At 35.4% G+C, this 27,489-nt stretch overlaps 1 protein-coding gene across 1 annotated transcript in view; it reads left to right on the top strand.

Annotated features, from left to right (window-relative positions):
• NBN (nibrin) overlaps positions 1 to 22,801 on the top strand; it is a 29,837-nt gene extending 7,036 nt beyond the window's left edge. Inside the window, exons 3-16 of the mRNA XM_026705996.2 lie at positions 768 to 916; positions 3,335 to 3,494; positions 5,212 to 5,315; positions 8,661 to 8,778; positions 9,284 to 9,477; positions 10,448 to 10,545; positions 12,221 to 12,359; positions 13,324 to 13,578; positions 13,903 to 14,362; positions 15,903 to 15,971; positions 16,968 to 17,120; positions 18,867 to 18,980; positions 20,201 to 20,250; positions 21,535 to 22,801. Coding sequence (XP_026561781.1) covers positions 768 to 916; positions 3,335 to 3,494; positions 5,212 to 5,315; positions 8,661 to 8,778; positions 9,284 to 9,477; positions 10,448 to 10,545; positions 12,221 to 12,359; positions 13,324 to 13,578; positions 13,903 to 14,362; positions 15,903 to 15,971; positions 16,968 to 17,120; positions 18,867 to 18,980; positions 20,201 to 20,250; positions 21,535 to 21,562 — 2,091 coding nt within the window. The 3' untranslated portion in view covers positions 21,563 to 22,801. The remainder of the gene's footprint in view (positions 1 to 767; positions 917 to 3,334; positions 3,495 to 5,211; positions 5,316 to 8,660; positions 8,779 to 9,283; positions 9,478 to 10,447; positions 10,546 to 12,220; positions 12,360 to 13,323; positions 13,579 to 13,902; positions 14,363 to 15,902; positions 15,972 to 16,967; positions 17,121 to 18,866; positions 18,981 to 20,200; positions 20,251 to 21,534) is intronic.
• Positions 22,802 to 27,489: the final 4,688 nt, after the last annotated feature.

The following is a 27,489-nucleotide window of genomic DNA, read 5'->3' as shown; positions in this document are numbered from 1 at the left end:
ATTGTGCTTGCCTTATTTCTGATGTAAAGTATTGTACTGATTAATTGTTAAAGGAAAAAAGTGTTCCTATTCATCATCTACCTATTTTCAAGAAAAAAATATCCATTTTAGGTGAAGTAAAACTAAATTTTGATTAACTTGGATGATTTGCTTGTTTTTTTGTGTAATTTTTGTATTGTGTATTGTGTCATTTTCAAGTACTATTAAAGCAATTGAGATACTTGGGGTCCTTGGTGCTCTTTGAGCTTGGTTGTGTGGTTTTTTTTTCACACTGATAATGTTTCATAATTTGGAAATGAAATGTCTACAAGAAAAAAAACAAGCTCAAAGAATACCAAGGACTCCCCCACAAAAATAGTATTTTAATGACAATGAAATTGTAATATATATGTAGAACTTTTTTTTTCTTTCATTCAGTTGTGTTAAATTCTTGAAGACTGCCTGGACAAATTCCTGCAGTTTGGTTGGCAAGACTTTTGGAAGTGTTTTGTCAATGCCTTCTTCCTAGGGCTAACAAAAAATTACTGGCCCAAGATCACCCAGATGGCAGAACTAGAAGCGATTCTCCCAGTTTTTAGCCTGATGCCTTTAACCACTACACCAAACTGGCTCTTGTATGAAAACCAATAAATACAAACCACATTAATGTGTAGTTTGAAGTTTTAATGATGTAAGGATTTTTTAAAATAGGAGGGGGTATAGCTAGTACAGTGAATAGGCTTGCTGTCTTTGAACTTTAAATGCTGTGAGCTTTTTTGTATTTTCAGAGTCAATCTTCATCATTTCCTGAATTAAGTTTAAAAGACACTTCAAAATATGGTACCTTTGTTAATGGAGAAAAGCTACAGAATGGCAATACTGTAACATTAAATACTGGTGACAGAATCACTTTTGGAGTCTTTGAAAGCAAATACAGGTATGATAGATTTGTGCTAACCTTGAAACAGTTAAAGGGAAATGTATGCGTTTGCTGTGTATTTCACACATGATAGATTATGGTCATGGATGAAATAAATGTATAACACAAAATGTTGTTCATGACTTTGAAGCTTATAGAGGACTGAAATTAATTGATAAAAAGAAACATTCAGTATTCCAATTCATTTAACTTAGATAAAAAATTGTAACCCTACATAGTTTATCGTATTTTTCGGACTATAAAATGCACTTTTTCCACCCCTGAAGGTGGGTGGAAATGTCTGTGCATCTTATACAGTGAATATTGCTGAAGCCCTGCCCACCCACCGGCCCCTACCCTTTGGCCTCTGCCTCCCAGCAATTTGCTCCTTGTAGCAAAGAGCAAACAGCCTGGTCAGCTTCAGCACAGCCTGATTAGCGCAAGCAGCTGATTGTTGGTTGGATTGGCCTCCCGATGATCAGCTGTTTCAGGCTACAGGGATTACCTCCGCGTGCCCCATTTTTGGTCTCTGCACCCTGTTTTCAGCCTCCACACATCCCATTTTTCACCCGATCCGATCTCCCCTACCAGGAATAGGCCGAAAATGGGGCAAACGGAGGCCGAAAATGGGGTGTGTGGAGGCTGAAAATGGGATGTGGATGCTGAAAATGGGCTGTGTGGAGGCGGCAATAGGCTATGGCAATCCCTGCAGCCAGAAACAGCTGATCACCGGGAGCCAGATCCAACCAACAATCAGCTGCTTGTGCTTATCAGGCTGTGCTGAGGCTGAAAAAGGGTTTTGGCTGTTTGCTGCAAGAAAGCAAATTGCAGGGGGGCATAGTCAGAGGCAGATTTTTTTTTCTTGTTTTCCTCCAAAAGCTAGGTGTGCCTTATACTTTGGAGTGTCTTATACTCCAAAAAATATGAGTTAGAAGCATATGTACAGATTCAGCATATCTTATTGCCAAATAAGCGTTAAAGCTTTAGTTTAGTAGAAATTGTGTCTCAGTGAATTCAAGAAATCAATGAATTTGGCTGTTTTGAACAAGTTTACATTTGTCTCTAATCTTCCTTTTAAGGTTATATTATGGAGGAAGTGGAGACTTCCAACTGCAGACAGTCTTAGAGGAAGTATATTAGGATTGTCAAGCTCACACTGTCATGGCGTCATCACGTGACATATCGGGAGTTTTTTCCCCTTATTAAACTGGGTGGGCATGGGGCCAGCATGTGATGCATGTGGCAGCCAGGCCATGAGTTAGATATCCCTGAAATAAATGGCTTGGGCCTTTGGCAGTCAGGGTTCAAGCTGGGATACACCACATTATGTTGGTCACTGTTGAGGATGACTTATGGAGTGACCAGTATGGGGAGAGTGCAGCTCTGTTGATCCTTCTTGAGCTCTCAGCAGATTTCAACACTATTAATCCTAGTATCCTCTTGGAGTGTCTCCAAGGGATTGGAGTGGTTGGCACTGTCTTACAGTGGTTCTCCTCCTTTCTGAAGGGGTGATTTCAGCTTGTATTGAGGGAGGAGAAATCTGCCCTGAAACATCTATCTTGTGAGTGCTTCTATCTTCTATCCACTTCTTTTTAATATTAGGGGAGGTCATTTGCCAGCACAAAGTTAGATTTCAAGCTATACGTCACACCTCAAAGGCAACAGAGCCATAATTGAAGTGCTGGACAAGTGCCTAGAGAATGTCAGGGTTCGGTTGAGGAAGAGCATATTCCAATTGAATCCTTCAGAGGCAGAGTGACTTTAGGTTTGTGTACTTAACAGTTCCATGATTGACTCTGAAAGGTTTCTATTCCCTTGTTCAGAAATGGTCCACAATTTAGGAGTTCTCCTAGAACCGTGATGGCGAACCTATGGCACGCATGCCAGAGATGCCACACACAGCCCTCTGGGCATGCGAGCCGTTGCCCCAGCTCAGCCCCACGTGTGTGCGCGCCTCCTGCCAGCCAGCTAGTCTTTGATTCTCTTCTGCAGTTGTGTGGGGCGCCTGTGTGGGGAGCAGAACGCATATGTGGGGGATGCACACCTGTTGCATTTTGACAGTGCGCGCATTCCTGTTTTAATTATTGTGACTTATACATGTGTCTGCCCTGAAGAGCATTCAGAAACTACAGTTACATAGCATGTATCATCCTAGGCTATGATGGATGAATCTTGATATTCTTGGATTAGCCCACAGCTTTGGGAGCTGCGTTGATTATCACTTGACTTAAGTGTTCTATTTAAGCTATTGATTGTCACCTTTAAGGCCATATCTGATTCTGTATGTGGACCACCGTCTCCTTGTTTCATTTTCTTGTCCAATCACATGAAACAGGGTCAACTCCTTTAGGTCCTAAGACTCCCACTACTGTGCTAAGAAATGGTGAGCTGTTTGGCATTATTCATAATCATATTCTGTTTTATTGTATTTTGCAGAGTAGAATATGAACCACTGGTAGTGTGTTCTTCCTGCTTAGATGTTTTGCAGAAAAATATTTTAAATACAAATATTCTTCAGCTGGGTGGCCATGTAGTGAATGAGTGGAACGAAGACTGTACCCATCTTGTTATGGTTCTAGTTAAAGTTACTGTGAAGGTGAGTAACTAAATGGAAGCATCCCAGCAATGGGCACCGGAAGGATAGATGCGGGGAAATGTTTTATTTCCACTCTTACACAAGGTTTTTTAGGAAGTAAGTCCCATTAGTCCATTTGTTTACAGGAGTATAGGCTTGGATGTGTTTTAATACATTTACTTACTTACTTACTTACTTCCTTACCTACTTACAGTATATGGCTAGTAATACAGCAAGGAAAAGAAAAGGAATATAATATTTATGGCGACAGTACAGCTGTCATTCTTCCTTATTTAATAAATGATTTCTTTGGGTGAATAATATTAAGATATATTGATATTTCAATATTAAAAATATAATTAACAATATAAACCTTTCCAATGAAGAAATCATAGAGAAGGTCAGATTATATTGGATCAGCCAAGAGAAATGCACAGGGTATAAGGCAGTGAGTGATTCATACATATGTAGAAGTTGAAGTGATTGGGATAAGATCGTTAACAGAGTTGCACAGAAACATCTGGGGGGTAGGGAGTGTCAACATTTTCAATTAATTTCAACTAATAATTTCAATCAACTAGAGATATAACCAAGAACTATGTGTATTCTAATTCAGGGGTCGCCAACCTTTTGGACCTCCGGGACCACCAAACTCATAATTTTAAATCCCGCAGACCACTAATATGGATTTTGACTGATGACGTCTTGCTAACATTGATGGGAAAGTCGGTCCCATATTCCAGAGCTGCAGTAGTCACAGGACTGGCCCTTTAGTCATCCCAGAACAGCTGCTCCTCCACCCGGGTGCACCAGCCTGCCATGGACTGGAGGAGCTGCTTCGGGATGACCAAACGGCCAGTCCTCTGACTACTGCAGCTCTGGAATATGGGACTGACTTTCCCACCAATGTCAGCAAGCCACTCCGGGGTGGATTTCCCTCCCACACCATTGGTCTTATCTTCCAGTTCCAGCTCATGTGGCTCTACTCAAGGTAAGGTTTGCGCTTGGCCGAAAGGTGGGGGCCAGCAGGTTGGCAGGCCACGTGGGCAGCGCAGCCTTGTGTTCCCGTGCAGTCTGGATTAATTACGGGCCACCAAAATTTTCTCGCGGCCCATCAGTGGTCCCTGGCCCACCAGTTGGCGACCACTGTTCTAATTCGAATCATACTTGTTTGCATAAAAATGTTTTCCAGAATTTTTTTGGAAAATGTTCCAATTCAAATTTTTCCAGAAAACCCACATATTTAATAGTCACAACTGAAAGTATAGGTAGTCCTTGTTTAAACAACAGCCTAGTTTAGCAACTATTTGCTGTTATGATGTTGCAAAAAACCCTGTAAAGCAAAGAAACTCTGAACTAAGATCTTAAACCAGTGGCGATTCCAAGCAACGCTTTGTTTAATGACTGAGTTGCCAGTCTCAATTATGGTTGCTAAACAAAGACTACTTTATATTAATGGGAATCCTTTTGTAGAAGGATTAGTTGCTATATATTGTAAAAATAAGATACTGACTGGAAGAAATAATAAAACAATGCAAACTGTTGTACAGTGATTATAGAATTTTATTATAGGACTTCTGTTCCTTTTGTAAGGAAATCTCAGTTTGAAATAAAATCAGTGAATAAGTTTACAAACAGAATGGTTTGTACTAGGCTGAGGAACCTGAATTAAGATCCCAGAGACTACATGTTTTGTATCACTATGAATTATTATTATAATTTCCCACTTTTGTTGTAGACAATATGTGCGCTGATTTGTGGTCGACCAATTATGAAGCCGGAATATTTTGATGAATTAATCAAAGCCATTCAAGCAAAGCAACAGTTACCACTGCCTGAAAGGTAAAAAGTTCTAAGATATATCCCCATTTTTAAAAAGTGTTAATGTTTCATTTTATAATAATCTACCAATTAACAATTGCTGACGTTACATTCGCTTTCTAAACTACTGAAGTATGCCTTGATTAAATGTAATTATCCAAGATACATTAATCATGTGCTATAAATGCTACTTCTATTATTATTTCATGAGAAAATACCTTGCGTTCTCCTTTTGTTTATTTATGGCCTTGTGCTACTGAATGGCATTCTTTCTGCAATTCAGTATCTAGGCAAGGAATAATAATGCATAAAAGTACTAATTTAAACAATAGGTGGATCAATAATGAGACAATGGTATCCAGCTCCATATGTATCCTAGTATCTTTTAAGGATTAAAAGTCCAACAAGCCCAGTTTCTTATATCAATGAAACTCTGGATTTGATAAACCTCAGATGATGAAAGTTCTACAAATCTAGGGTTAGCGAACGATATGATCTTAATGGTGATGGAAGATGAACTTATCACAGGTTTTTGTTTCTGGGTTTTGCCAAAGCAAAGAAATATTTCGATCTTGTAGACCCAATTTTAGTCTGGATTATCCTAATGAATGAATTAAATTGGGAGATAAGCAAGGACGACAGCAAGTTCTTACTTGTCTTGATTTTTAAGCAAGTTTTAATACCACTGAGAATTATATATTTTTGGACTGTCCTTAAATTTGAGGTAGACAACATAAGAATAGGGTGGATTTACTTCTATATTTCATTTTCATTCCAGAAAATACTTTTGTAAATTGAGGATTGACCAGTTGTCTGGCATACGTATGTTCTGCAGAGTTTCATCCTGATTTTAAAGAAACAGATTTAAAAAAAAAAAAAAAATCTCCAAAACAGACCACATCAATGAAAAAAGATAGGCTCTGCTCTCAATTTAGAACCTAAGTATATCCTTTGATGAACGTCCTCTTTTAATTGACATTATTGAAAGCAATATCCAGATCTACAGACATGTAATTTTAATCTATTATATCTGAAAGCACTACAAAATTCTTAGCGTGTAGGGTGTAAACATATCTCCAGGGGGCACAATAAAAATAGCTTTGAGTTGCCTGGATTGTATTTTAGTGTGTTCATACTAGCCTGCCCTATTACAGATTTCAAAATGTTACTAGGCTATTATACTCAATTCCAACAGAAAAAAAGGCTGAATATCATCTATTTATTAATAACAGTTCTTTCTATAACTCCCAGTCAGTACTTCATGGAAACAGAAAGATTCCTCATATTACATGCTATAATTGTCCACTGAGAAAGTAACAGTACCTGCAAAACAATTTGATTGATATTCTTGAATGTTGTGAGAAGTCAAAAGACACAGCTTGTACTATCATTCTCTTTCTGGGTGAAGGTTATTGAACAAAGGGTGCATAATGTTTGATGACTAAATATTATGCTTTCCTTCCTACAATCTCTTTTAAAGTGCTCTGAAAAAGACTGTTCTACTAGTAATTGAAATGGTCTGATCTGGAAAAGGACTGTTACAGTATAAACTACTTTTACAGTTAAAACTATGTTTCAAAGTTGGATCAATTAAACAGAATTATCCATTCGGATGAGAGAATGCTTCCAATGAGGTTGGAATGGCTGAAGATGGGTTCATGGGATTTAAAAGTTACAACATTTGACTTTGCAAACTTCCACTTATCAGGCAGCCTCAGATGACAGCATCTGGCTGATCTTGTCTGGACTTAAAAGCAAAATAGGATTAACCCTGGTTAGACTGGTATGGAAGATAAGCAGATAATAACAGGCTAGACTGGAAAATCAAAGAATGTCCTGGAAAAATGCAATGGCAAAACATTTTTGCATTGCTGCCAAGAGTAATCATCGGGAGTCTAGATCAATCATAGAACATGATTAACTATTCCACAGAAAGATGATCACAATTGTTTCTGTCTTAAATCTTTACAGGACTTCCATAAAATAGTCATCTATACCTATATTCTCCCATTTTTTCTTTATGAGGACCATTACATAATTAAAACATTTTTCCTGGCCATTACATAAACCACATTAGAAATATATATTTCCTTTGTCATTTGCACTCATTTCTTCTTAAAGGCTGGATACAACTCATCTTAATATAGAATTTAATTTGCAGTGTATATTACATTTATGATACAGGGCTATGTGAACTTCTGGGAGGCAACCAGGTCTTTTCAGTTATTATAAGAATATCATTGACTTAATTTCATCAAGTTGTTATAGACGTCTCTATGGTAATATCTTCAAGATAGTGTAAGCCTTAGAGATAGCTACACTAACAAAGACTTTAAATACTACTTTATAATTTTTTGTGTGGAGTAAATAATATTCTCTAAAATACAAATTTCAATATATATTAACCAATATATTATCAGCAGAAAAACATCTCTGAATTTAAACGTTACAGTTTGGTCAGATTTGATAATTAAAATTGAAATGAATATTATCACTACAGAGGAATTCATATTTAACATTTCAACATCACATACCTTTTTTGGATCCATCAACTTTTCCTCTGATAAATGGTATGCTGTGGTCAAATCAAATCCCTAATAGTATAACGATGAAGACATTGACTTCTAGTTCACCATTAGCCATAGAAAAATCCTGGATAATTTTTGAGACAATCACATTCTCCCAGTCTAACCTATCTCAGAATGTTTTAATTGGAGAAAAACTGAGCTCCTGGAGAAAAGTGGGATACAAAGTAGTCCTCATGTTATGACTGTAGTTGAGTTCGAAATTACCATCTTATGTTGTACCGGTGGTTAAATAGGTCACCACATGACTTTGCCTGATTTTTATGACCTTTTTAATGACGTAAATGAATCACCGCAGTCACCTCAAGTCACTCAGTGGTGAGATGGATGGCATACAAATTTAATAAATAATAAATATGCAAATATCATGGTGGTTATGCAAATCCATTGTATTCAATTGGTATTCTTTGCTGGGAACTGGAAGTAATCGGAGGATTACTTCATAACTGAGTCATAAGTAATCCTGGGAAGATTCATTGTAACTTGGAACAGTGACTAAATAACAGGTCATAAATCAAGGAATACTGTGAATCTAATAAATACTTTTGGATATACAAATACCTGATGGGGAGTAATAATCTTTGTGTTCATCCAAGGCTTGCTTTAAGAACGCGCCCAAGACAAAGGACGGTGCTAAATAAAATCTCAGTCTGGAATGTGATACATCCTTCTGAGATAGTAAAAAGAAAATGTGTTCTAAGGGAAAAGCTATTTCATTTTAAAGAAAATCTTTCTTTATAAATAAGTTATGAAATTTTATAAGAGTTTCCTTTGTTTTTAGATTTTTTCCAAAAGTTGATGAACCAAGTATTGAGAATGAAAATATAGATCTCATCAAATGTCCTAGAAGAAGAACTATTTTCAGAGGAAAAAAATTTATGTTTCTAACAGCAAAGCAGGTAAAAATTTCTGTTGCTAAATGAGACAATTGTTAAGTGAGATTTGTTCCACTTTACAACCTTTCTGGTCACACTTGTTAAATAAATCACTGCTGTTGTTAATTTAGTATTAAGTGATTATTAAGTCAATCTGGCTTCCCCATTGACTTTGCTTGTCAGAAAGTTGCAAACGGTGATAACATGACCCTGGGAACACTGCAGGGGTCATAAACATAAACCAGTTGCCAACCATCCAAATTTTGATCATGTGACCATAGGGCTGCTACACTCATTGTAAATGTGAAAACAATTGCAAGTCACTTTTTTTAGTGCCGTTGTAACTTCGATTGTTCACTAGATGAATAATCAGACATTGAGCACTTAACTATACTTAACATTTGTTTATTGCAACTTAGGAAGGCCTCTTTGTTGTTCTGTTTAATTTTTGAAATGACTGGTGTATTTATATAGATTTAAAAATTACACATTAATACCAGCTCAGTTCTTTAATTTAATTTCATTCTAGCATGCAAAATTGAGTTCAGCAATTAAGCTTGGAGGAGGAGAAGCAAGACTGTTGACTGACAAAACAGAAGCTGCTGCTGCTGCTTTAATAACATCTAACACTTGTGTCATTGAAGTAGGATCTACAAACTCCCAACCATCAGTTTCTACCTTGGACAAAAAATGGATTGATAATATCACAGCTGTCTTGCAAAGGTGTAGCTTACTGTTTATAATTTAAACAGATCTGCTGAGTCATCACCATTTTGCAATATGATGCAAAATTGAAAACATAAAGGAGATATTCATCTTACAGCATAGTTTATTGTGCAAGAAAGTACTATTTGAATTTGATTTAGAGTTTTTTTTTATTATTTCATCACATAATTTGCTCCAAGGATTCTAGATTAACTTTTGCTGTACTTAGTAGGAATTCTGAAAGTTTTTGCTATGTAATCTACCATCAGTTGTAGAGTGAAATATATTTTTACAGAATAAAATTTTGGAATATTTTAAAATAAACTTTCAATATGACACATAGGCTTGACATTGTAAGGTTCCATGTAACATACCAAGGTTCCTGTAGCTTCCAAAACCTGAACATATGTATTCATTTACTATCAAGGCTTTGGATATAATTGTCCAATGTGAAATAGTAAAAAAAAAAACATAATTGGTTGATTAAAAGAAAAAACCATGGTGGCGCAATGGTTAGAATGTAGTCCTGCAGGACTAACTCATTGCTTACTCTAGGAGTTCAATTCTGATCCACTCAAGGTTGACTCAGCCTTCCATCCTTCCAAGGTCGGTAAAATGAGGACCCAGATTCATTGTGGGGGCTGACTCTAAACCACTTAGAGAAGGATGTAAAGCACTATGAAGCGGTATGTAAGTCTAAGTGCTATTGTTGTTAAGGGATTGACCAATTATAGGAAATCATGTTTAATTTTTTCAAGAGAATCCTTAGGTACTAAAAACTGGCACAGTTGTGGATTGTAGACTTAAAACTAAACATTTAAAAAAATGAATTGATTCCCTGTATTTTAAAGAGTAGGGAAAAGATCTAGCAACCTACTTGAATATTTTTGTGCTACCCTGGATTCTGTGTGGAAGTCTGTTTTTAAATGTTTTTCTGGATATTTTAGATGAATGATACTTTTTTGATAACACATTTTATTTCTGTTAGGAAGAATTATAGAACAATCTCAGAGGCAGAAATTGGTTTAGCAGTTATTTTTGCATCTACAGAAAAATACTGTAATCCTCAAATTTCACCCAGTGGAGGTAACAAAAGTACTTTTTTCCATGTTTTTTCTTTTCTTAAGTCTTTTGTTTAAGCAATTGATATTTAGTCAATAGCACTAGGATAACTGTTTACCTGTATTATTCAATTGCAGCTTGGTTTTATTTTTAAATAATGTATGAAAGTAATTTTCCTCCCCCCCCCAAAAAAAATATATTGTCTTTTTCTCTTCTAATTTTTTTCATTAATTTACTCAACAAACTATGCCTAAGCAAACTATGCCTAGTCTAATTTATATAAACAATAATTGTGGATCCAATCTTTTCATACATTTGCATTTTATTTCTAGAATGTAATCAGAAAACCTTTTTGTTCTTTGTTTATGCATTGTGTAATCCTCTCCAATTACTTATGGGAACAGCACACTGAAATTCACTATATATAGCAAAAAGTGAGCTTTAAATTACCAAAACCCATCAGCATTGACTAACCTCAGAGAGAATTTCTGAAATAATTTCTAATTTCCTTCCATATAGATTTCATCTTTTTGTTACATCTTTTTGTTTAGCGTTAGATGAAACTTGAACTTTTTTCAAAGACTCAGGACGCCCAACAACAGTTATAATCTCAATACATTTAAGTCATTTGAGCAAAAAAGAGAAAAAAAGTTCATATATAACTTCCTTGTTATACAGTAAAAGTAATTATTTGCTTTTTTTTAATAAAAAAATTCAGAAGAGGGATAATGTTAAAAGTTGACGTTACAAAGAATTTTTTAATTAATAGTTTCCTAATAAAAGATGTTGATGTTGATGAATGAAGCCTATTAGCCCAAGATTTAATTCCAGCTCAGATATATTTATATAGCAGCAGCCACTCCTACTATTCATGTTATTGTACCAGTAATTCTCTAAGTTTCAATAGATACCTTGGATATCTAATCAAAGATAATTAATATATTTTATGAACAAGTGGTGCTTTGAATACAGACCTTCATGTGGAATGCTAGCAAATAACACTGTCATTGTAAATTTACATTCTGAAATTTATAATTTTCCTTTCTTTTTCCAAAATATGTTTGTCTTTCTCTCTCCTAAATTTTTTTTTCACAAAAAATGCAGAATTAAGTGTGTGCCTTTTGATTGGCAGCACTAATCAGTGCCCATCTTTTTAAACACCATTTAGTCCAATGCAAATTATCACATTTACTATGAGCCCATTATTTGCCTGTGTTTAAGGTCATAAAACCATGGACTAAATCATACCTGCATTATCTAAATACCTCCTGGTATTACTATTAACGGTTACATTGTACTGGTGCAGACATGAAGCTTGCTATGATTTGCAGTAATAATAGTGGACTTTATTATTGATGTTTTGATTTATGTTGGGAACTGCCATGAGGTTGTGGGTTGCAAATACCATAATTTGTTAGATTTATAATCTGCCTTTCCTTCAGGAACTCAAGGCAGCATTAAGACTAAGATACACTTCACATATAGAATGAAAACATCACTAGGAATAGTAGGAATAACATATTTAATATTTTTTACTTAATAACATGTTAGCCATAGATATTCTGTATTCTGTAGAGTGTAAGTATTGTAACATAATACTGTATATAAAAATAAACATAAAACACCAGAATTATATGAATTTAATTTACATAACTCTGATAAAATAGTTGTTCATTTTATCTTCATATCTAAATTGCAGATATAAAAACTGCTACTGTCCCTGAACAAAGTCAATCTCAGAGTGTAGCAGTGGAGGAAACAACAATGCCTTCCAGCCAAGAGGACATCAGTGCATTTGTAGATGATACAGAAATGGATGAAGTGATGGACACATTACTGTACATTATCGTTCCAATTTTTTTAGTTGATTCCAAAACTATAATTTCTTACCTCTTCAGTGATTGGTGAAATTGGGGACATCTTATATAGTGTGTGAATTAGTGTAGAAACTTCTGTGACTGGACTGGAGAATAGGATAAGATAGGATAGGATAGGGGGAGGAGGGACCTCCATTTCTGGACCTTAGAGATCTTCTAGTCCAACCCTGTGCTCAGGCAGGAAACCCTATACCATTTTAGACAAATGGTTGCCCAATCACTTCTTAAAAACTTCCAGTGTTGGAGCATTCACAACTTCTGGAGGCTATTTCAAATGATTGTTTTAACAATTTAGTTGCTTGTTAAGGAGAATCTAGTTGCATGGTTCATTCAACTCAGAATCACTTGGCTGAGATGGGCAGTTATAGAAAATGAGTAAATAAATCATCAGTCAATTGTGGATGGACATCTAAGTATACAGTATATACTATACATGCATAGGAATTAGTTGTTGAAGTTAGTTATTAGCAGCAAACAAGTTTTTTTTTTATTTTACAAAATAGCAACCTACACTTAGTATGTCAAGTATGCAATTTTAATTGCAATGGAATATTAATTGGGTTATATTTAAATACATGTATTTTACTCTGTATTTTTATATAGCCATTACACTCTAGGCAATTAAAAGTTTTAATTGTTTTGATATATCCCATCTTCTTTGAAATAGCATGCAAACTTACAATCTTAAATAATAGCCTTTTTCTCATATTAGATAATAGGAAAAGATTAAAATCATTGAGGGTCAGTAAGGAGGCAAATTTTGATAGGGATAAGACTTCAAAATACCACACAGTTTTGTATTGTGTTAACATTTTCTTAGATGTCAAGACAATGTAGAATTCTTCAGTTATTTCCAGGACTCCGTGGAGGAGTGTGCTTATCTCAGTTTTGATTAATATTTTTTCTAATCTGTTTGCCTTTATAGTGTGGAATTATCGCAAGAGAAAACAAAGCCTGAAATTCAGTCACAGGATATAATTACTGTTAGGGAGACTCCAGAAGGAACAGGCAGGTTAAACAGAGAGAGAATCCTGCCCCAGTTAAAGAAGACACATGGAGCTGACTTCACCAATTCAGCATGTTTACCTTCTGAAATTTCAAGTCATAGCAGGAACAGGGAGAAAGATTCTCAGCAACTCAATTTGATTAAAAATTACTTTCAGCCCACTGTTAAAAAAAGGTACATTAATTCTTTTTTTCTGAATTGAGTCTTAAAGGTTAAAAAAAAAAGTTCCCTTAAGCTTTATTTTTATGTTAGCGAACATAGTTTCTAACATCTTACAGGGAATTGTTATTTGATATTTATTCCAATAATGGTTATTACAGGGTGATTGAGCTTGGTAGAATTTAGAATTGGTCTTGCTTATGAAACAGGATTAAATGTAAACACCTTCTTGTTGAAATATCCATAGGCCTTCTAACTTTACCCGTCCAACTGTCTATTGTTGACTAGAAAGGTATTTCAAAGTAAAGCCAACTCTCAGTCTCTTTCTTCTATTTTAAGAGAAAGGAATGAGGAATTAGAAACACCATTATCAAAACATGCAAAGATGAATAAGAAGTCATCACAGGTTTCCCATCAAACACTATCTGTACCTTTTTTGCTACGGGAAAATAATGTGGATTCTCAAAAAGGACAGTGTGCAGCAACACAAGGAGTAAGTGACTCAAACATGGTCTCAAGAAAAACTTTAATATTGGAAAATAACAAGTTAAAGCAAATAGGAATGGAAACTATCCCTGATGAAACACCTGCATCAAAAAAGAGAAAGAAAATAGAGGACCCTGTGGAAGATGAAGCTTCTTTAGAACTTGTATTTGCAAGCCAAGAGTTGTACCCAGAAGAGAATATAGGAGATCAGGATGAGAAAAACTCTCAGAATGCAAAGAAGAAAGTGAAACTGGATCTTACAGAAACCACTGTAAGAAACAAAGAAACAAAAATAGAATCTACTAAATTTTGGGTAAGACCTGCTTTTCCTCATGAGATCTATTCACATATTAGGTCCTTCAAATTGCAGACATTTTACTATATTAATCAGTTAGCATTTAAATAATTTCCTTTCATATATCTATTCTTGCATGTAATACCTTAATTTTGTTCCACAATGTAAATGTAACTAGCAAGTACATATTTACATTCCAGAAAAGCACACAAATGCACATACACAAAATATCACATTTGGTAATTGCCGAATAAATCTAAGCATCTTAAATTACAGTAGTACAGTCACGTGCAATATTTCAAATATTTTTTTCTTGCATTCATGAGCTTAAGTGTCAGCTAATTTATGATTTTCTATCTTAAAATGGTTCTGGACTTTTTAACAAAATAATTGACTATTTAAAATAGGAAGGGTTCTTTTTATTTTTCAATAGAATAGTTCAAGATTCTGGAACCTCATGAGATTAGTGATGGTCAAAATACGGGCAGTTTTAGAAGGGTGCATTTAGAATTGAGAATGCATTCATGGACTATACTAATGGCATCAATGGTTGCACTTGAATTGTTTCTACTACTGGGATCAGTGAATTCTGGGCTAGTAAAGGGAGGACGCTGTTGCACTCTTAAGTCTTCTAGTGGGTTTAATGAAAGCAAATGCCTGGTTATTAAAAGAAAAGATTGGGGATATATCTGCCAGGCCTGAATAAGCATGACTGTATTCACGTTAATGATATAGTTGCAACTGCAGCAACTTTAAGTCAAGTTGCTAATGAATGAAAGCTAACTTTTTTATATTCTTTAAAAATCCAAAAGTACCTTGTCTGTAAAATGAAGAAGAGCTCCAGAAAGGGAGGAGGGAAAATGATAGTTATACTGAGTTACATGAAAGGAATCCTTTTGGGAGTATAGAGTGATGACTTACACATTAGAGAAGAGCTGGGGAACCCTAGGTTAAGTTATATCTATTGTTGGTTGTACAAAGTCACTGCTTTTAGCCAGTTGTTTTAGCTCAACCTACCCCTAGGATTAGGTGTGGACAAAATGGAGGAGAGAGTACTATTCATACCTGCTGTGAGCTTTTGATGGAAAGGTGAGTTATAAACCTGATAACCCTAGGCCTAACACAGATTTTGTACAAACATATACAAATAGTCCTCGACTTACAACAGTTTGTTTAGTGATTGTTTAAAGTTACAACGGCACTGAAAAAAGTGACTTATGACCATTTTTCACTCTTATGACCATTGCAGCCTCCCTGTCGCCAAGTAACATTTGTTACTTGACGATTGACTCACATTTATGACAGTTGCAGTGTCCCAGGGTCTTGTGATCCTCTTTGTGACCTTCTGATAAGCAAAGTCAGTGGGGAAGCCAGGTTCACTTAACAACCATGTGACTAATTTAACAATGGCAGTGGATTCACTTAACAACAAGAAGAAAAGTTGTCAAATGAGGCAAAACTCACTTAACAAATTTCTCACTTAGCAATATAAATTCTGGGCTCAGTTGTGTTCGTAAGTCAAGGGTCACCTGTACAAATATATCTTTTTGTTAAACAGGAAAAAAATGAGGAATCCCTTCCAGCAGAAAGCCAGAAAGAAGAAATCAAAGAGGAACCACCAAAACCTGTAAGAAGTGACTCAGATCTAAGGGATATTTTCATGTTTATTTCAAACTACTTCACAGGGTTATTGTGAAAATAAAATGGCACAGCTGTGTGTATTTGGAGGAAGGTGGGATGTAAATACAAGAAATAATTTAGTAAAAGGTGAATATAGAAGGAACAAATATTTTAAAATTAAAAAAATGCTTAAAATGTTAAGCAAATCTTTTTAAATAACTATTTCTTATCCAAAACAATATTGGCGGTAGCATTAAGAAAATATGTCATGTGCCTTCTGCCTCTTTTCCTCTTTCTTGCTATTAATTGAGAGCAAACCCCAATCCTTACTAGCATTGATGATGTTTCCTAGTTTGGGAATGAAATATCTGCAAGAAAACAACCTAACTTAGAGAACATCCAAAAAAAAACCCCACTTCATTTCAACCCTGAGCTACAAATATTCTCCTTTTTTTTGGTTCTTGCTATTATTTGTCAGGAGGTCAAACAGTAATTATTCCATTTGAGAATTAGGAGTATAAAAGGAGATCCATTTTGTTTTATTTTTCATAGGGACTGTTGGGAGATTTAAAAAGAGAATGTCTGTTAGAAAAAAAGCTTGAGATTATTAGATCAGAGGTGAAAGGATGCATGTAGTTTCCCAAATCAGAAAGAGTCCCTAACTTGTACCAACTTTGATGGTTGCTTCTGTTATTGCATCTAAAATATGTAATATTTTTTATCTTCCCAATTGTCCAAAAGATCAAGAATTGTCAGTGTCTGTCACATAATGCTGATTTTTTTAAGGGAACCTCCCCTAACAACTAGCACATGATTCTTGTATGAGTTCACATTGTTTGAATTTTTTAAGATAAAATGGGTTTAATTATAAAATTTGGGGAAATATTGACTTGGGATATAATCCCTAGAGTAGGGGGAGGGAATATTTCTGGTAATCTCATTAATGATAGAAAAGTTGGATTAGTGCCTTTACTAATTGTTCTTCCTTTCTCTCCCTAAATAGAATCCAGGTAAATGTGGAAATGATTCAAGTTATCTCCCTAGTAAAGTTTTGCTAATGGAATTTAAATCATTGGTTGTTACCCAACCAAAGAAAATCCTTCCTCCAGCAAATTCAGACTACGGGCATCTAAACAACTTTAAAAAATTTAAAAAGGTTTGTATACTGTAACAAAGGAACCTTGTTCAGAATATTAAATTTCAAGAATGTTTGTTTAACTCTGTTTTATTCCTCTCTTGTTTTTGCATATGTACAGTTATTAACTTTTATAAAGTATTTGCCTCCTTTTGAATTTTCTGAATGTTTGCATATGCAAAAGAGTTTTAAGAGGTTGCTGTGCATACTGCTGATATAGACAGGAGCTTTAGTGAACAAACAACATCAAAAATTGGTGTTTGTTTCTTTTATTTCATAAACATAACAATCCAACAAGATCATTAGAAAATCAAGGCTGAAATGATTCAAGATGGAGCTATATTGATCCCACAAACATTTGTTTTCTTCATCACAGTCAAGTTCTCTCACCATAACAATTGTAGAGGCTTCAGGCAAAAGAAATTTCAGGAGTTTTCTTTTTTAAAAGAAGCATTGTATTGCCTACAGTGCAGAATAATCTTTTGGACTCACCTGATGTATTGCCAGAGACACAGTCTTGGGATGAAGAAAATTTGAAACAATAATAAATCTTCATAGATGGTTTTGTCCAAATTTCTCCAAGGGCACAGCATAAAGTCATCCTGGAAGTCATTAAAAAAAAAATCCTGTAGAAATTTTCTGGTCATTGTTGCCTTGACTAAAATCTGTAATGTTACCACCAAAAGAAAATTACAGGTAAAAATGGGATTCGCAGAAGATTATTAGGGTGGAAACCTCTGTTCACTAAGAAAATTACCGAAGAGCATTTTGGCAGCTATCAGGATGAATGGATAATTTGTTTAAAAAGTGTAACTTTTGATTAATGTTATTATATCTGGCAGAAACCAAGCACTGCCTACTAAAACAAGAACCTAATATAAGTAGTCCTTGACTTAAAACCATTCATTTAGCAGCTGTTCAAAGTTACCACACCACTGAAAATATTGATTTATGATCATTTTTCATGACTGTTACAGCATCCCCAAGGTCATGTGATCAAAATTGCAATGTCCCAGAGTCATGTGATTAACTTTTGCAACCTACTGACAAGCAAAGTCAATGGGGAAGCCAGATTCACTGAACAACCATGATACTAATTTAGCAGCTGCAGTTGATTCACTTAATGACTGTGGCAAGATCGGTTGTAAAATGGAACAACATTCACTTAACAATTATCTTGCTTAGCAACAGAAATTTTGGGCTCAGTTGTGGTTGTTAAATCAAGGATTACCTGTACCATTTATTACTCTTGGAAGGTTTTTTTCTGATGCAGGAAGTGTTTGTGATATGTGGGAATCCTGGCTTAGAAAACTCCTGACTCAGAACCTGGATGATTTACCATAACAAAAGAAAGCTTTGTCTCAGAATTTTACTAGAGAGTATTGGCCTATCTGAAGCTGAAATATAAGTGAGTAATTCAGCAAGACAATGATCCCAAACTTCCAGGCAAGTCTACAAGTGTTTTGAAAGTTAAGTCCAGGCCTAAATCTCATAGAAATTTGTGGTAGGACCAGGAGTTGAGCAATTTGTATTAGAAAATCTTGAAATATTATTGCTTGAAACGATTCAGCATGGAGTAATGGTCCCAAATTCATACATGAGGGCTGGTGGGGTGATTAATTTTTAATCCTGGCATATGTTGTATTGAATTACTTTGTTTAAGAAATAAATGAAGCAAGGTCCAAATTTGCATTTATTTTCTTCTGCTTTGCAACCATTGGCAGTAATTAATATGATATGCTGATATGCTTTTTTATTCCTGGACAGATTCCTTATCCTGGGGTAGGGAGGCTCCCAAATATTATTGGAGGATCAGATCTGATTGCTCATCATGCTAGAAGAAACCCTGACATGGAAAATTGGTTGAGACAAGAAATGGAGGTAGGAAACACAAACATTTTTTTTAATCTAATATAAACACCACTGACATTGTTAGTGCTTAAAATGTTTTGCAAAAAAGGTTGTTTAGCTTTATAAATGGATATGACTTTGTAGCATGTCTGTATAGAATATTGATTTCTTACTTTGAGTTTTTCACCTTCTGTATTATAGAGAACTTACAAGCCCTAGGCTCTGTGACTCAGTGAGACTTAAAACAAAGCTCTAATAAAGGATCACTTTTTAAAATTATTGATACTTTTGTTGAACAGAAATGTTAGGAATATGTATTTTGGTTCAGTGAAGGCTTAGACCAGTGGTGGCTAACCTTTTTGGACTCCTATGCCAAAAATTGTGCATTTGCTGGAGCATACATGCTCACATGCCAGCACCCCAGAAGGCAATGCACCTCCACCTGCGCATGCGCACGCAATACCAACATCGCCGCCACCCCCTTATCTGCACTGCACCTACACCTGATTTTCGGCTGGTTTGAAGCCTTTTTCAGCCTCCCGGAGGCTTGAAAAAAGCCTCTGCAGGCTTTGCAGGACAAAAAATAGGCCTGTTTCATCACTTCCAGTATTACAGGAAGTGATGAAACGGGCCTATTATTTGGTCTGCAAAGCCTGCAGAGGCTTTTTTCAATCCTCCGGGAGGCTGAAAAAGGCCTCAAACCAGCTGAAAGTCAGCTGTGAGGCGCACGCATGCACAGTGAGGTAAATTTGCCTGCGGCTTGCGTGCAGGCACAAATGGCTCTGCATGCTACCTGTGGCATACATGCCATAGGTTCGCCATCATGGGCTTGGCTACAATAAAACTCTATGTTATGTATGTACGTATGTATTTTGTAAGCCAAGAATGTGAATGCCTATAGAGAATTTTGTTTTTATTAAACCCTTATTTTTTCTAAATACAGCAGAACATTGAGTGCAATTATTAGAGTCTTTCATGTACACAACATGCAAGGATGGCATGTTGGCATAGAAGAAGGGGTATTGTGAAAATCAGAGGGAGGTTATATGATGCTTCCCTACGCCCACTCCGTTCCTCAACCTCAAGAAAGGCTTGATATTGCCCACGTTTGCAGTAGGAAGGAAAGATTGTGAACAGAAATAGCCTTGTGTTTGTACAGCATAGGATATTATTTATGAATGTCTCTATTTAAAATTGATATTAAAAATCCTTGCTACTCGTTCTTAAAGAAACATTCATTTTTTTTCTAGGAGCAGAATTGTCAAACAAGAGAAGAATCACTTGCAGATGATCTGTTCCGGTAAGGAACTTATTTTTGATAGTGGAGTCAGTGGCACTTTTCTTTTGAGCAGTTTAGTGAAATGGCACCTGATTCCTGTATTCTGTCATGACAAATAAATAATGATCAGCATTATGTAAGTAAGTTTGCCTATGAAAATAAATACATGAAATGTGTAGCTGTTTCTTCAAACCAATGGTCATGTATGCTTTTAGAAGGAAACTCTTGATTTTTTTCCTGATTGTCCCTTAATTTTCGGTATCCATTTTGTTCTGCATTAAGTGACTTGGGGCTTTAAACCTGAATAACTATTCAAATATCAGAAAAGGAGATGTGTGTGATAAAGATAAAGTCTTATATGTCAGTTGACTGGCCAGCTAGGTGGGATTCCACCCCATTCCAGAATATTAAAACCATCATAATAAATCATTTTTTGTTCTGTTTGGAATTTTACATGTTCCTGGAGAATGTATGGAGACCTGTACTTTGGAAAATTAATGTTAAATTATATTATTATGCTGAAATTATGAAGGATATAATATATGAAAATTGGAATCTCACATGTTAGATTCAGTGGAAAGGAAGACTGTGGTCTTAATGTACCTGTAGGAGAAGGAATGACAGAACCTGGAGGTGGGGTAAAAAGAGGGATCAACTTGGAGTCCATACATAGCCACAAGTGAACTAAGTCCAACCCTCCTTCAGTGCTGTTGACCCTTATCTAACTCTAAGCAGTTAGAGCAGATTAGTCTCGACCATTAGTTGAGAAGACTCTTGTGCAGAGGCTATAACAATACATCAGTTTAATTGAACTTTCATATGTAGACCTGGTATTTTTGTTCTGTGGCGCCTGAGAGCACCCAACGTGATCAGTCTGCATGGTTTCATCATGTTGGTCAAATAAATATTTCAGGAGAAATATTGATAAACTTCCAATGCTTGTTTACTGCCATTGTATTCAAGCTTCTTTTTAATGATCTCAGATTCCTCCAGGCTTCCTGTTGTGACCTGGCGATAACTTTGTAAGATTAGTTAGGCCATACATTTATGGTAGGACTGAAGTCACCCAGAATCCTTCATGGCTTATATAGGAATTTTAATAAGTAACTTGTTCTAATGTAGTCAGATTTCCTAACTGTTACATTACTTTATCTCATTTAATATTTTTGTAGGGTTTCTGGTTACTTTATTGCTTCATAATTGTCTAATCTGTTAGTAAATTTAAAGTTCCATTTATTAAACACAAAATAAGTTTTAAAGGTTTCTTAAGTAATCTGTATTTACATACTTTTTCTTAATTTACAGGTATGAGCCACGAATAAAAAGAAGATAATTGTACCTCTAATTGCTTGCTAGTAATAAACTGTAGTATCCAAGAGTTACTTTATAATCTATCACATCTGCTGAAAATGCGACTATCAGAAACAGAACTTGTGGATCCAAAACTAGCCAATTTTCTCGTAGCCTTTGAAATATTAACGTAAAGGAAAATATTCAACATCTAGTCTGAGCAGGAGAGGAATTTTAAGCTTCCTGCATTTGCATAATTTTCAAGCCTCTTCCAACCTTGTTACTATTTACTGAAATTCTCCCACCTACGTTTGTGCTGCAGGTCGGGTACAAGGAATTGTGGGAAATGTGGTTTTCCCAGCCTAGAAAACCCATTGAGTAGCACTGAGAATCTTGCTTTCCATATTTCCATTAAATACACAGTTGTAGCATGTGATGAAAACGAGTGGATGAGGGAGTATCCAGACAGTTGTTCTTGGAGTAGCTAGAAGATTTAGCGAGAGAGGCACAGAAAGAGGCAGGTGATTCTGAAAGTTGCCATGCACCTGTAGGATCATGGGAGCAAGATATTGTGCTGATATTAGAGATTTTGTCTGAACAATCTTGGAACCAATCTTGAAAACACCAAGCTTTTAATAGCATTCCAACATAGGAAAGTTGTGGTTTTGGAGTTTTTGCTGACCAGGAGTTTGTTCATTGTCAGATACTGAACTTAATACGTTTTATGTCTTTAGAATTCCATTTCAAGCCATGCTTTAAGAACTTTCTATGAAAGCCTTCGTTTTTATAAAAAAGAAATGGAGGTACCACATTTTTAAAAGGTAACTTTGAAGTTTGTGTTTAATTTATGCATTGCAGCAGTTTCTATTTATAAAAGATGGCCCTTTTAATAAGTCACACTTATGAAACATAAGTGTAAATCAGATGTTACAGACTACTCCCTGTAATATTTAACTCTCTTAACCAGTTCTAAGAAAAAGATCCTGATCAGGGAATTAGAAGTAGGATGTGCTTCAAATTCCTTTCACAATGGATTTTCGGGGAGTTTCTGCCTCCTCAAATATGCTATAAAAAGGTCTTTTTTTAGTATCATATTTTAAATTTAGGAATTTTCACTGTCAATTTGAATCACTCCAGTATAGATTTGCACTACATATTATGCTGGATAAATGAATATTTTGTTGGTTTAGCTGAGTTATTTTCAATTGGAGAATCATACTACAAAGCAGCCATTTGTATAAACTAACCAATAAATGTTTTCTGTGAGGAAATGTGCCTTTTTCCTAAAGTGTCCTGTTTATATTGTTTTCTAATCTGAAGAAGGAAAAGAAATAATTTTCAGATGTTGATGACTTCGCCTTAACATATACCATCTTCTAAATAGTAAAAATGAATAAATGCTAAAGCAAAGATTGAGAAAGCCTCCATTGCTTTTAGTGCAATAATTGTTTGATTTGCAGAAAATTTAGCAACATGGTAAGGGTAGAACCAAACATTGAATGATTATATGTTATTTTAAACAGCACCATCCTGAAGAAGTATACTGAGCTAGCAGTGCAAAATATTAATCAATTTCCCATGAGGATATGAAAACCTTTCCTAAGCTGGTAGTAATAATTCAATTGATTTTCAAAGCATTTCTCTTTCATCATTCTCATTTATCCATTACATTTATCCAATCTGTGCAGTAACTCAACATTATTTAACATGTGTTGAGAATATAATTGTCTAAAACCTAGATATAGAAACCATGGACTTTTGAAACTGCTGGATATGTATTGTTTTATTTCTAGAGAATCACATTTTTGCCTATCCCCACCCCCCAAGTCCCTCTTTATTCCTTTAAAATAACTGAGAAAGAGAGTGCTATTTTATCCTGATACCCTGTGCTTGAGTCTGATAATAAACTTCAAGTAAAAGAAACCCCATTGCAAAAAAGTAAGGGCTGAAGCAGCTGTAAAGCAAATAGACAGTTTGGAAACTATTCAAAGAGAAGGCAAGTCCCAAATTGCTGTTTTCTTAAGGAAGTGATGGAGTTGACCCTATTTGGTCTTCTGCTAGCTGCAACTTGTGGAGATGAAAATGGATTGACTCTTCTGAGAGAGGCTAGGTCTGTTGAGTCAGCTTTCGAGCAGAATTAATAGTCCTCTTGCTATAAAAGATTGATGCAATAGTTTGCTCAATATCAAGTATTATTTTCTAATAGCTTTCCTTTCAAACACGATCTTTTTTTTTTACAGCTATTTTTATTTTTAATTTATCCTGACCATAACTTAGCCTGAGTAAATGCTGGTGAAATTTTAATGATAATTTTTTTAGGGGAGGAGAGGAAAGGAACACTGAGAATATTACAATTTCCGGGTTTTGGCATATAGACAACAGAAGTTGAACTGTGTGATTATTAATGTAATTCTCAGATCAAAGTTATAAGCAAACAAGAAAATGGAAAAGTATTATTTTCTAGTGAAAAGCAAAGTTTTTAAAATCTAGTTTTCTGTTGATTTCTTTTTATTGGAATTATTCATAAGACACATGGAGGTAAGATTTATGGCAGGGGTCCCCAAACTTGGCAACTTTAAGACTTTAAGCGATGCTGGCTGAAGAATTCTGGGAGTTGAAGTCCACAAGTCTTAAAGTTGCCAAGTTTGGAGGCCTGATTTATGGTTTCTTGGCTGCTTTCACACAGCACAGTATGCTACAAACAAATAAAATTGCCTTAATGTGTTGTGAGATTGTTATACCCTCCTTTTAGCAAAAATTAACTAGTGAGACAAATCCATACAATTTCTAGCCTGTGTATCCTTTCAAAATATTTCTGTCTCCAGGAATCAACATATAGACTCTTTTTATTTAAACTTTTGAGGAGAAGGAAGCTCAGCTTCCATTGTGGACAGATCATTTAGGTTCTTGACAGTTCTGACCCTAACAGGAAGAAGAGCTTGTTTTCACATAACTCCAGTGAACCAGAACATCTAAAATTACTACCTGCTTTTTACTTTCTGAAACTATTAGAATCCTTAAATATCATTCTCATTCCAAAATATAGGCAGGACTTAGGCAAAATATAAGTTAGATTTAATGACATTTCTTGTCTTTCCAGATACTTTTGGTACAGTATCAAAATTTAAAACCTCAGCATCAGAGGAATTGTATCCACCAATAAAAGAATGGAGTTATTCACAGCTCAGGAAGTTAAATTTTGGAAATAGCTTACTGGTTCCCAAATGCCCTTATTAATCCAACCCAACTTCTGCCATGTTGGAATGTCCTATTAACTTAGTCTGAAACTTCACATTCCTTATTCTCTGAGCGAGCAGTTGTTTGGCTTGGTCATATCCTAAAGAAATTAGGAATCGTATAGAAAGCCTTATAACACCAAAGTCTGCTCTTCAGCTTTTTTCAGGAAGAAGAAAAATTGTCTGTTAAAATTTGAGGGGTCAATCCAACTGAAAAGAACTGGATTTTCAAGCAGTGCCTTATCATCCTCCAAGCCCTCCTAACCTGGATTGCATTTTGGTGCTCCGCTGTCTTGCACAAAAATACACTCCTCCCTCTTCACGGCCTTTCTGGATTTTAACATGCCTTTGACTCTCCTTGAAGATGGTGTGTTTCTCATCCAAGAAGCTTCTTCAGGTCTTCTTTGGGACAACCATGACCTGGATGACTGAGAGTCTCCAGAGATGCTTTTGACTCAATTTCCAGGAATGCCCTTTGTAGAAAAATTAGAAGCCATAACTTTTGACAGGCACCCCCCCCCCTTTCTGATACAGAAATTGTTTTCCATCATCACCTTAACAACAAGGTGCAATATCTAAGTGTCCTCTAGCACAATAAGTGTTCAGAAAGGAGTGTGCAAGATTTGCATCTCAGTTCAGTGGTGGACTTTCTTCATAATCCAGATTTCCATGCATCTAAACCATCAGAGTACAAAACCACTATACTACTTTTTTTACTGATCATAAACTCATAGTGCTAAAAAGAGCAATGAGAGCATTATTTTGGTATTGGAGACAAAGTTGCCCGCTTCTGAATTTTGAAAAGTCTAAAATTAAAAATAGCCATCCAACTATTTTGGAGAATGGAACAAATTCTAAATTTGAATATCTTAGGGTATTTTTCCACTCTAAAGACACTTGGAACCTGCATGAGAACCACATAGTGAAGTTAGCATTTAAGTCTAGAGATGCTATTAAACACTTTTTTTACACAAGTGGAGAACAATTAATCTCTGCAGCATTAAAACTTTTTAAGGCCAAACCATTGGCCCAAATCCCTTATTGTGTACAAATAGAAATTTATGCAAAGAAGAATGAAGTAGAAGCAGTGCCAACAAAATTTTTGAAATCAACGCTCCCTGCTCCCAATGGAACAACAAACACACAGTAAAGGCACAAGATGGGAAAGCCTGCAATCCAGGTAAAGGAGAAGGAGGATAAACTACTAGCAGATTAAATTTGCAAGAATCTGTAAAATGCCCCATAATATTGTATGAATGCCATGTAAAGTTGTATATAATTGAAGAAAAAATGCATATCACGCCTTACCTGATAACATTTGCAGCTGAAAAGCCACAAATGAGTTTCTTAGTCAAGCCGAATGAGATGTGAATATATATTTTGCCTGCTTAGTAGAAACCAGAAAACAAAGTTGTGGTTTTGGATTGTTGGCAGTCTCTCACATTTAACCCAGTGGTGGGATTCAAGTTTTTTTACTACCAGTTCTGTGGGTGTGGTTTGGTGGGCATGGCAGGGGAAGGAGACTAAAATCTCGTCAGAGGCGGGATCTGCCGGTTCTCCGAACTACTCAAAATTTCCACTACCAGTTCCTCAGAACTGGTCAGATCCTGCTGAATACCATCTCTGATTTAAACCCTCTTCTGAGCTAATCAAAGTGCAAACATATTCTGACAGGCAGAGCCTGAATATGTAATCATGTCTACATTTAAAGCAACCCCTTACAACTAAGCTTACCATGATGTGTGAACCCTCATTTGCGTGTAATGTTGCTATTACATTGTGGTTGGCATACCCAATGTGCATTTATGTTTAGGTAGAGTAGGACTTTATGAAGTTACAAAGAGAGATGAACTTTATATGGAGGAAGGGGAGAGAGAACATCTAATTATTGTGGTCAATTGTTTTGCAATACTTTAAGAAACTTAAACAGCCAACTCACATGACTTTCATCAACCTTCTACAAAGGAAGTTTTCAGTCTTGAATCTGAGTATGACTTAAACCTTTCTTAAACCATAACTGAAATTCACTATGCTATTATTGAATATTCAATACGAATCTAAAGAAGTTGAAGAAATATTGAAACTAGACTTGTTTTCCACTTACTGAAACTTGGGCCAAGAATTTATGCAGTGATTTAACATAAATGAACATTAAATTGATTTTTTTTAAAAAAAGCCATTAATTGCATAGAGTATTTTTGGAAAGATATGGAATTTCAAAGTAATGTTCTTTATTCTAATTGCTGTTAACTCCTTAGAGGCAAGCCTGATACATTAATTTAAATTACAATAATAAAACTGTGTGTCTAGAGACTCAAGTATACCTGAAGGAAAAAATGACATCATTAAACTGCACAGACCTAAGAACAGTAGAAAGATTAGCTACTTTCCTATAGCAGCAATTATGTTACCCATATATTTCTTTCAACATAATTACTTAAAATAATCTAATTTAGAGCATGATGCATTTGAACACTAGTGTCCAATTTGCTTGAAAATAGCATTTTTCAAAGTTATCAACAAAAACGTCTTACCAAGGCAGATATTCCAAAACTCCATTAACTGAGCAAACCTACCCGTGACCATGTGACAAGGGATCAAAATAATTTCACATGCATTGTTATAAATTCTACAGGAAAATCAGATCTGCTTATATTCTGCTTCTGGTACATAAATTTCCAGGAAGGCCAGACAATTTCTAAATCACTTGTTCAGTAGATATGCTAGCTGTTTT

Source organism: Pseudonaja textilis, chromosome 3 (genome assembly GCF_049901715.1).
Source record: "Pseudonaja textilis isolate UNSWEBS1 chromosome 3, rPseTex1.2, whole genome shotgun sequence".
Taxonomy (NCBI): domain Eukaryota; kingdom Metazoa; phylum Chordata; class Lepidosauria; order Squamata; family Elapidae; genus Pseudonaja; species Pseudonaja textilis.
The sequence above is the reverse complement of the archived record's forward strand: the minus strand, read 5'-3'. Positions and strand labels throughout refer to the sequence as shown.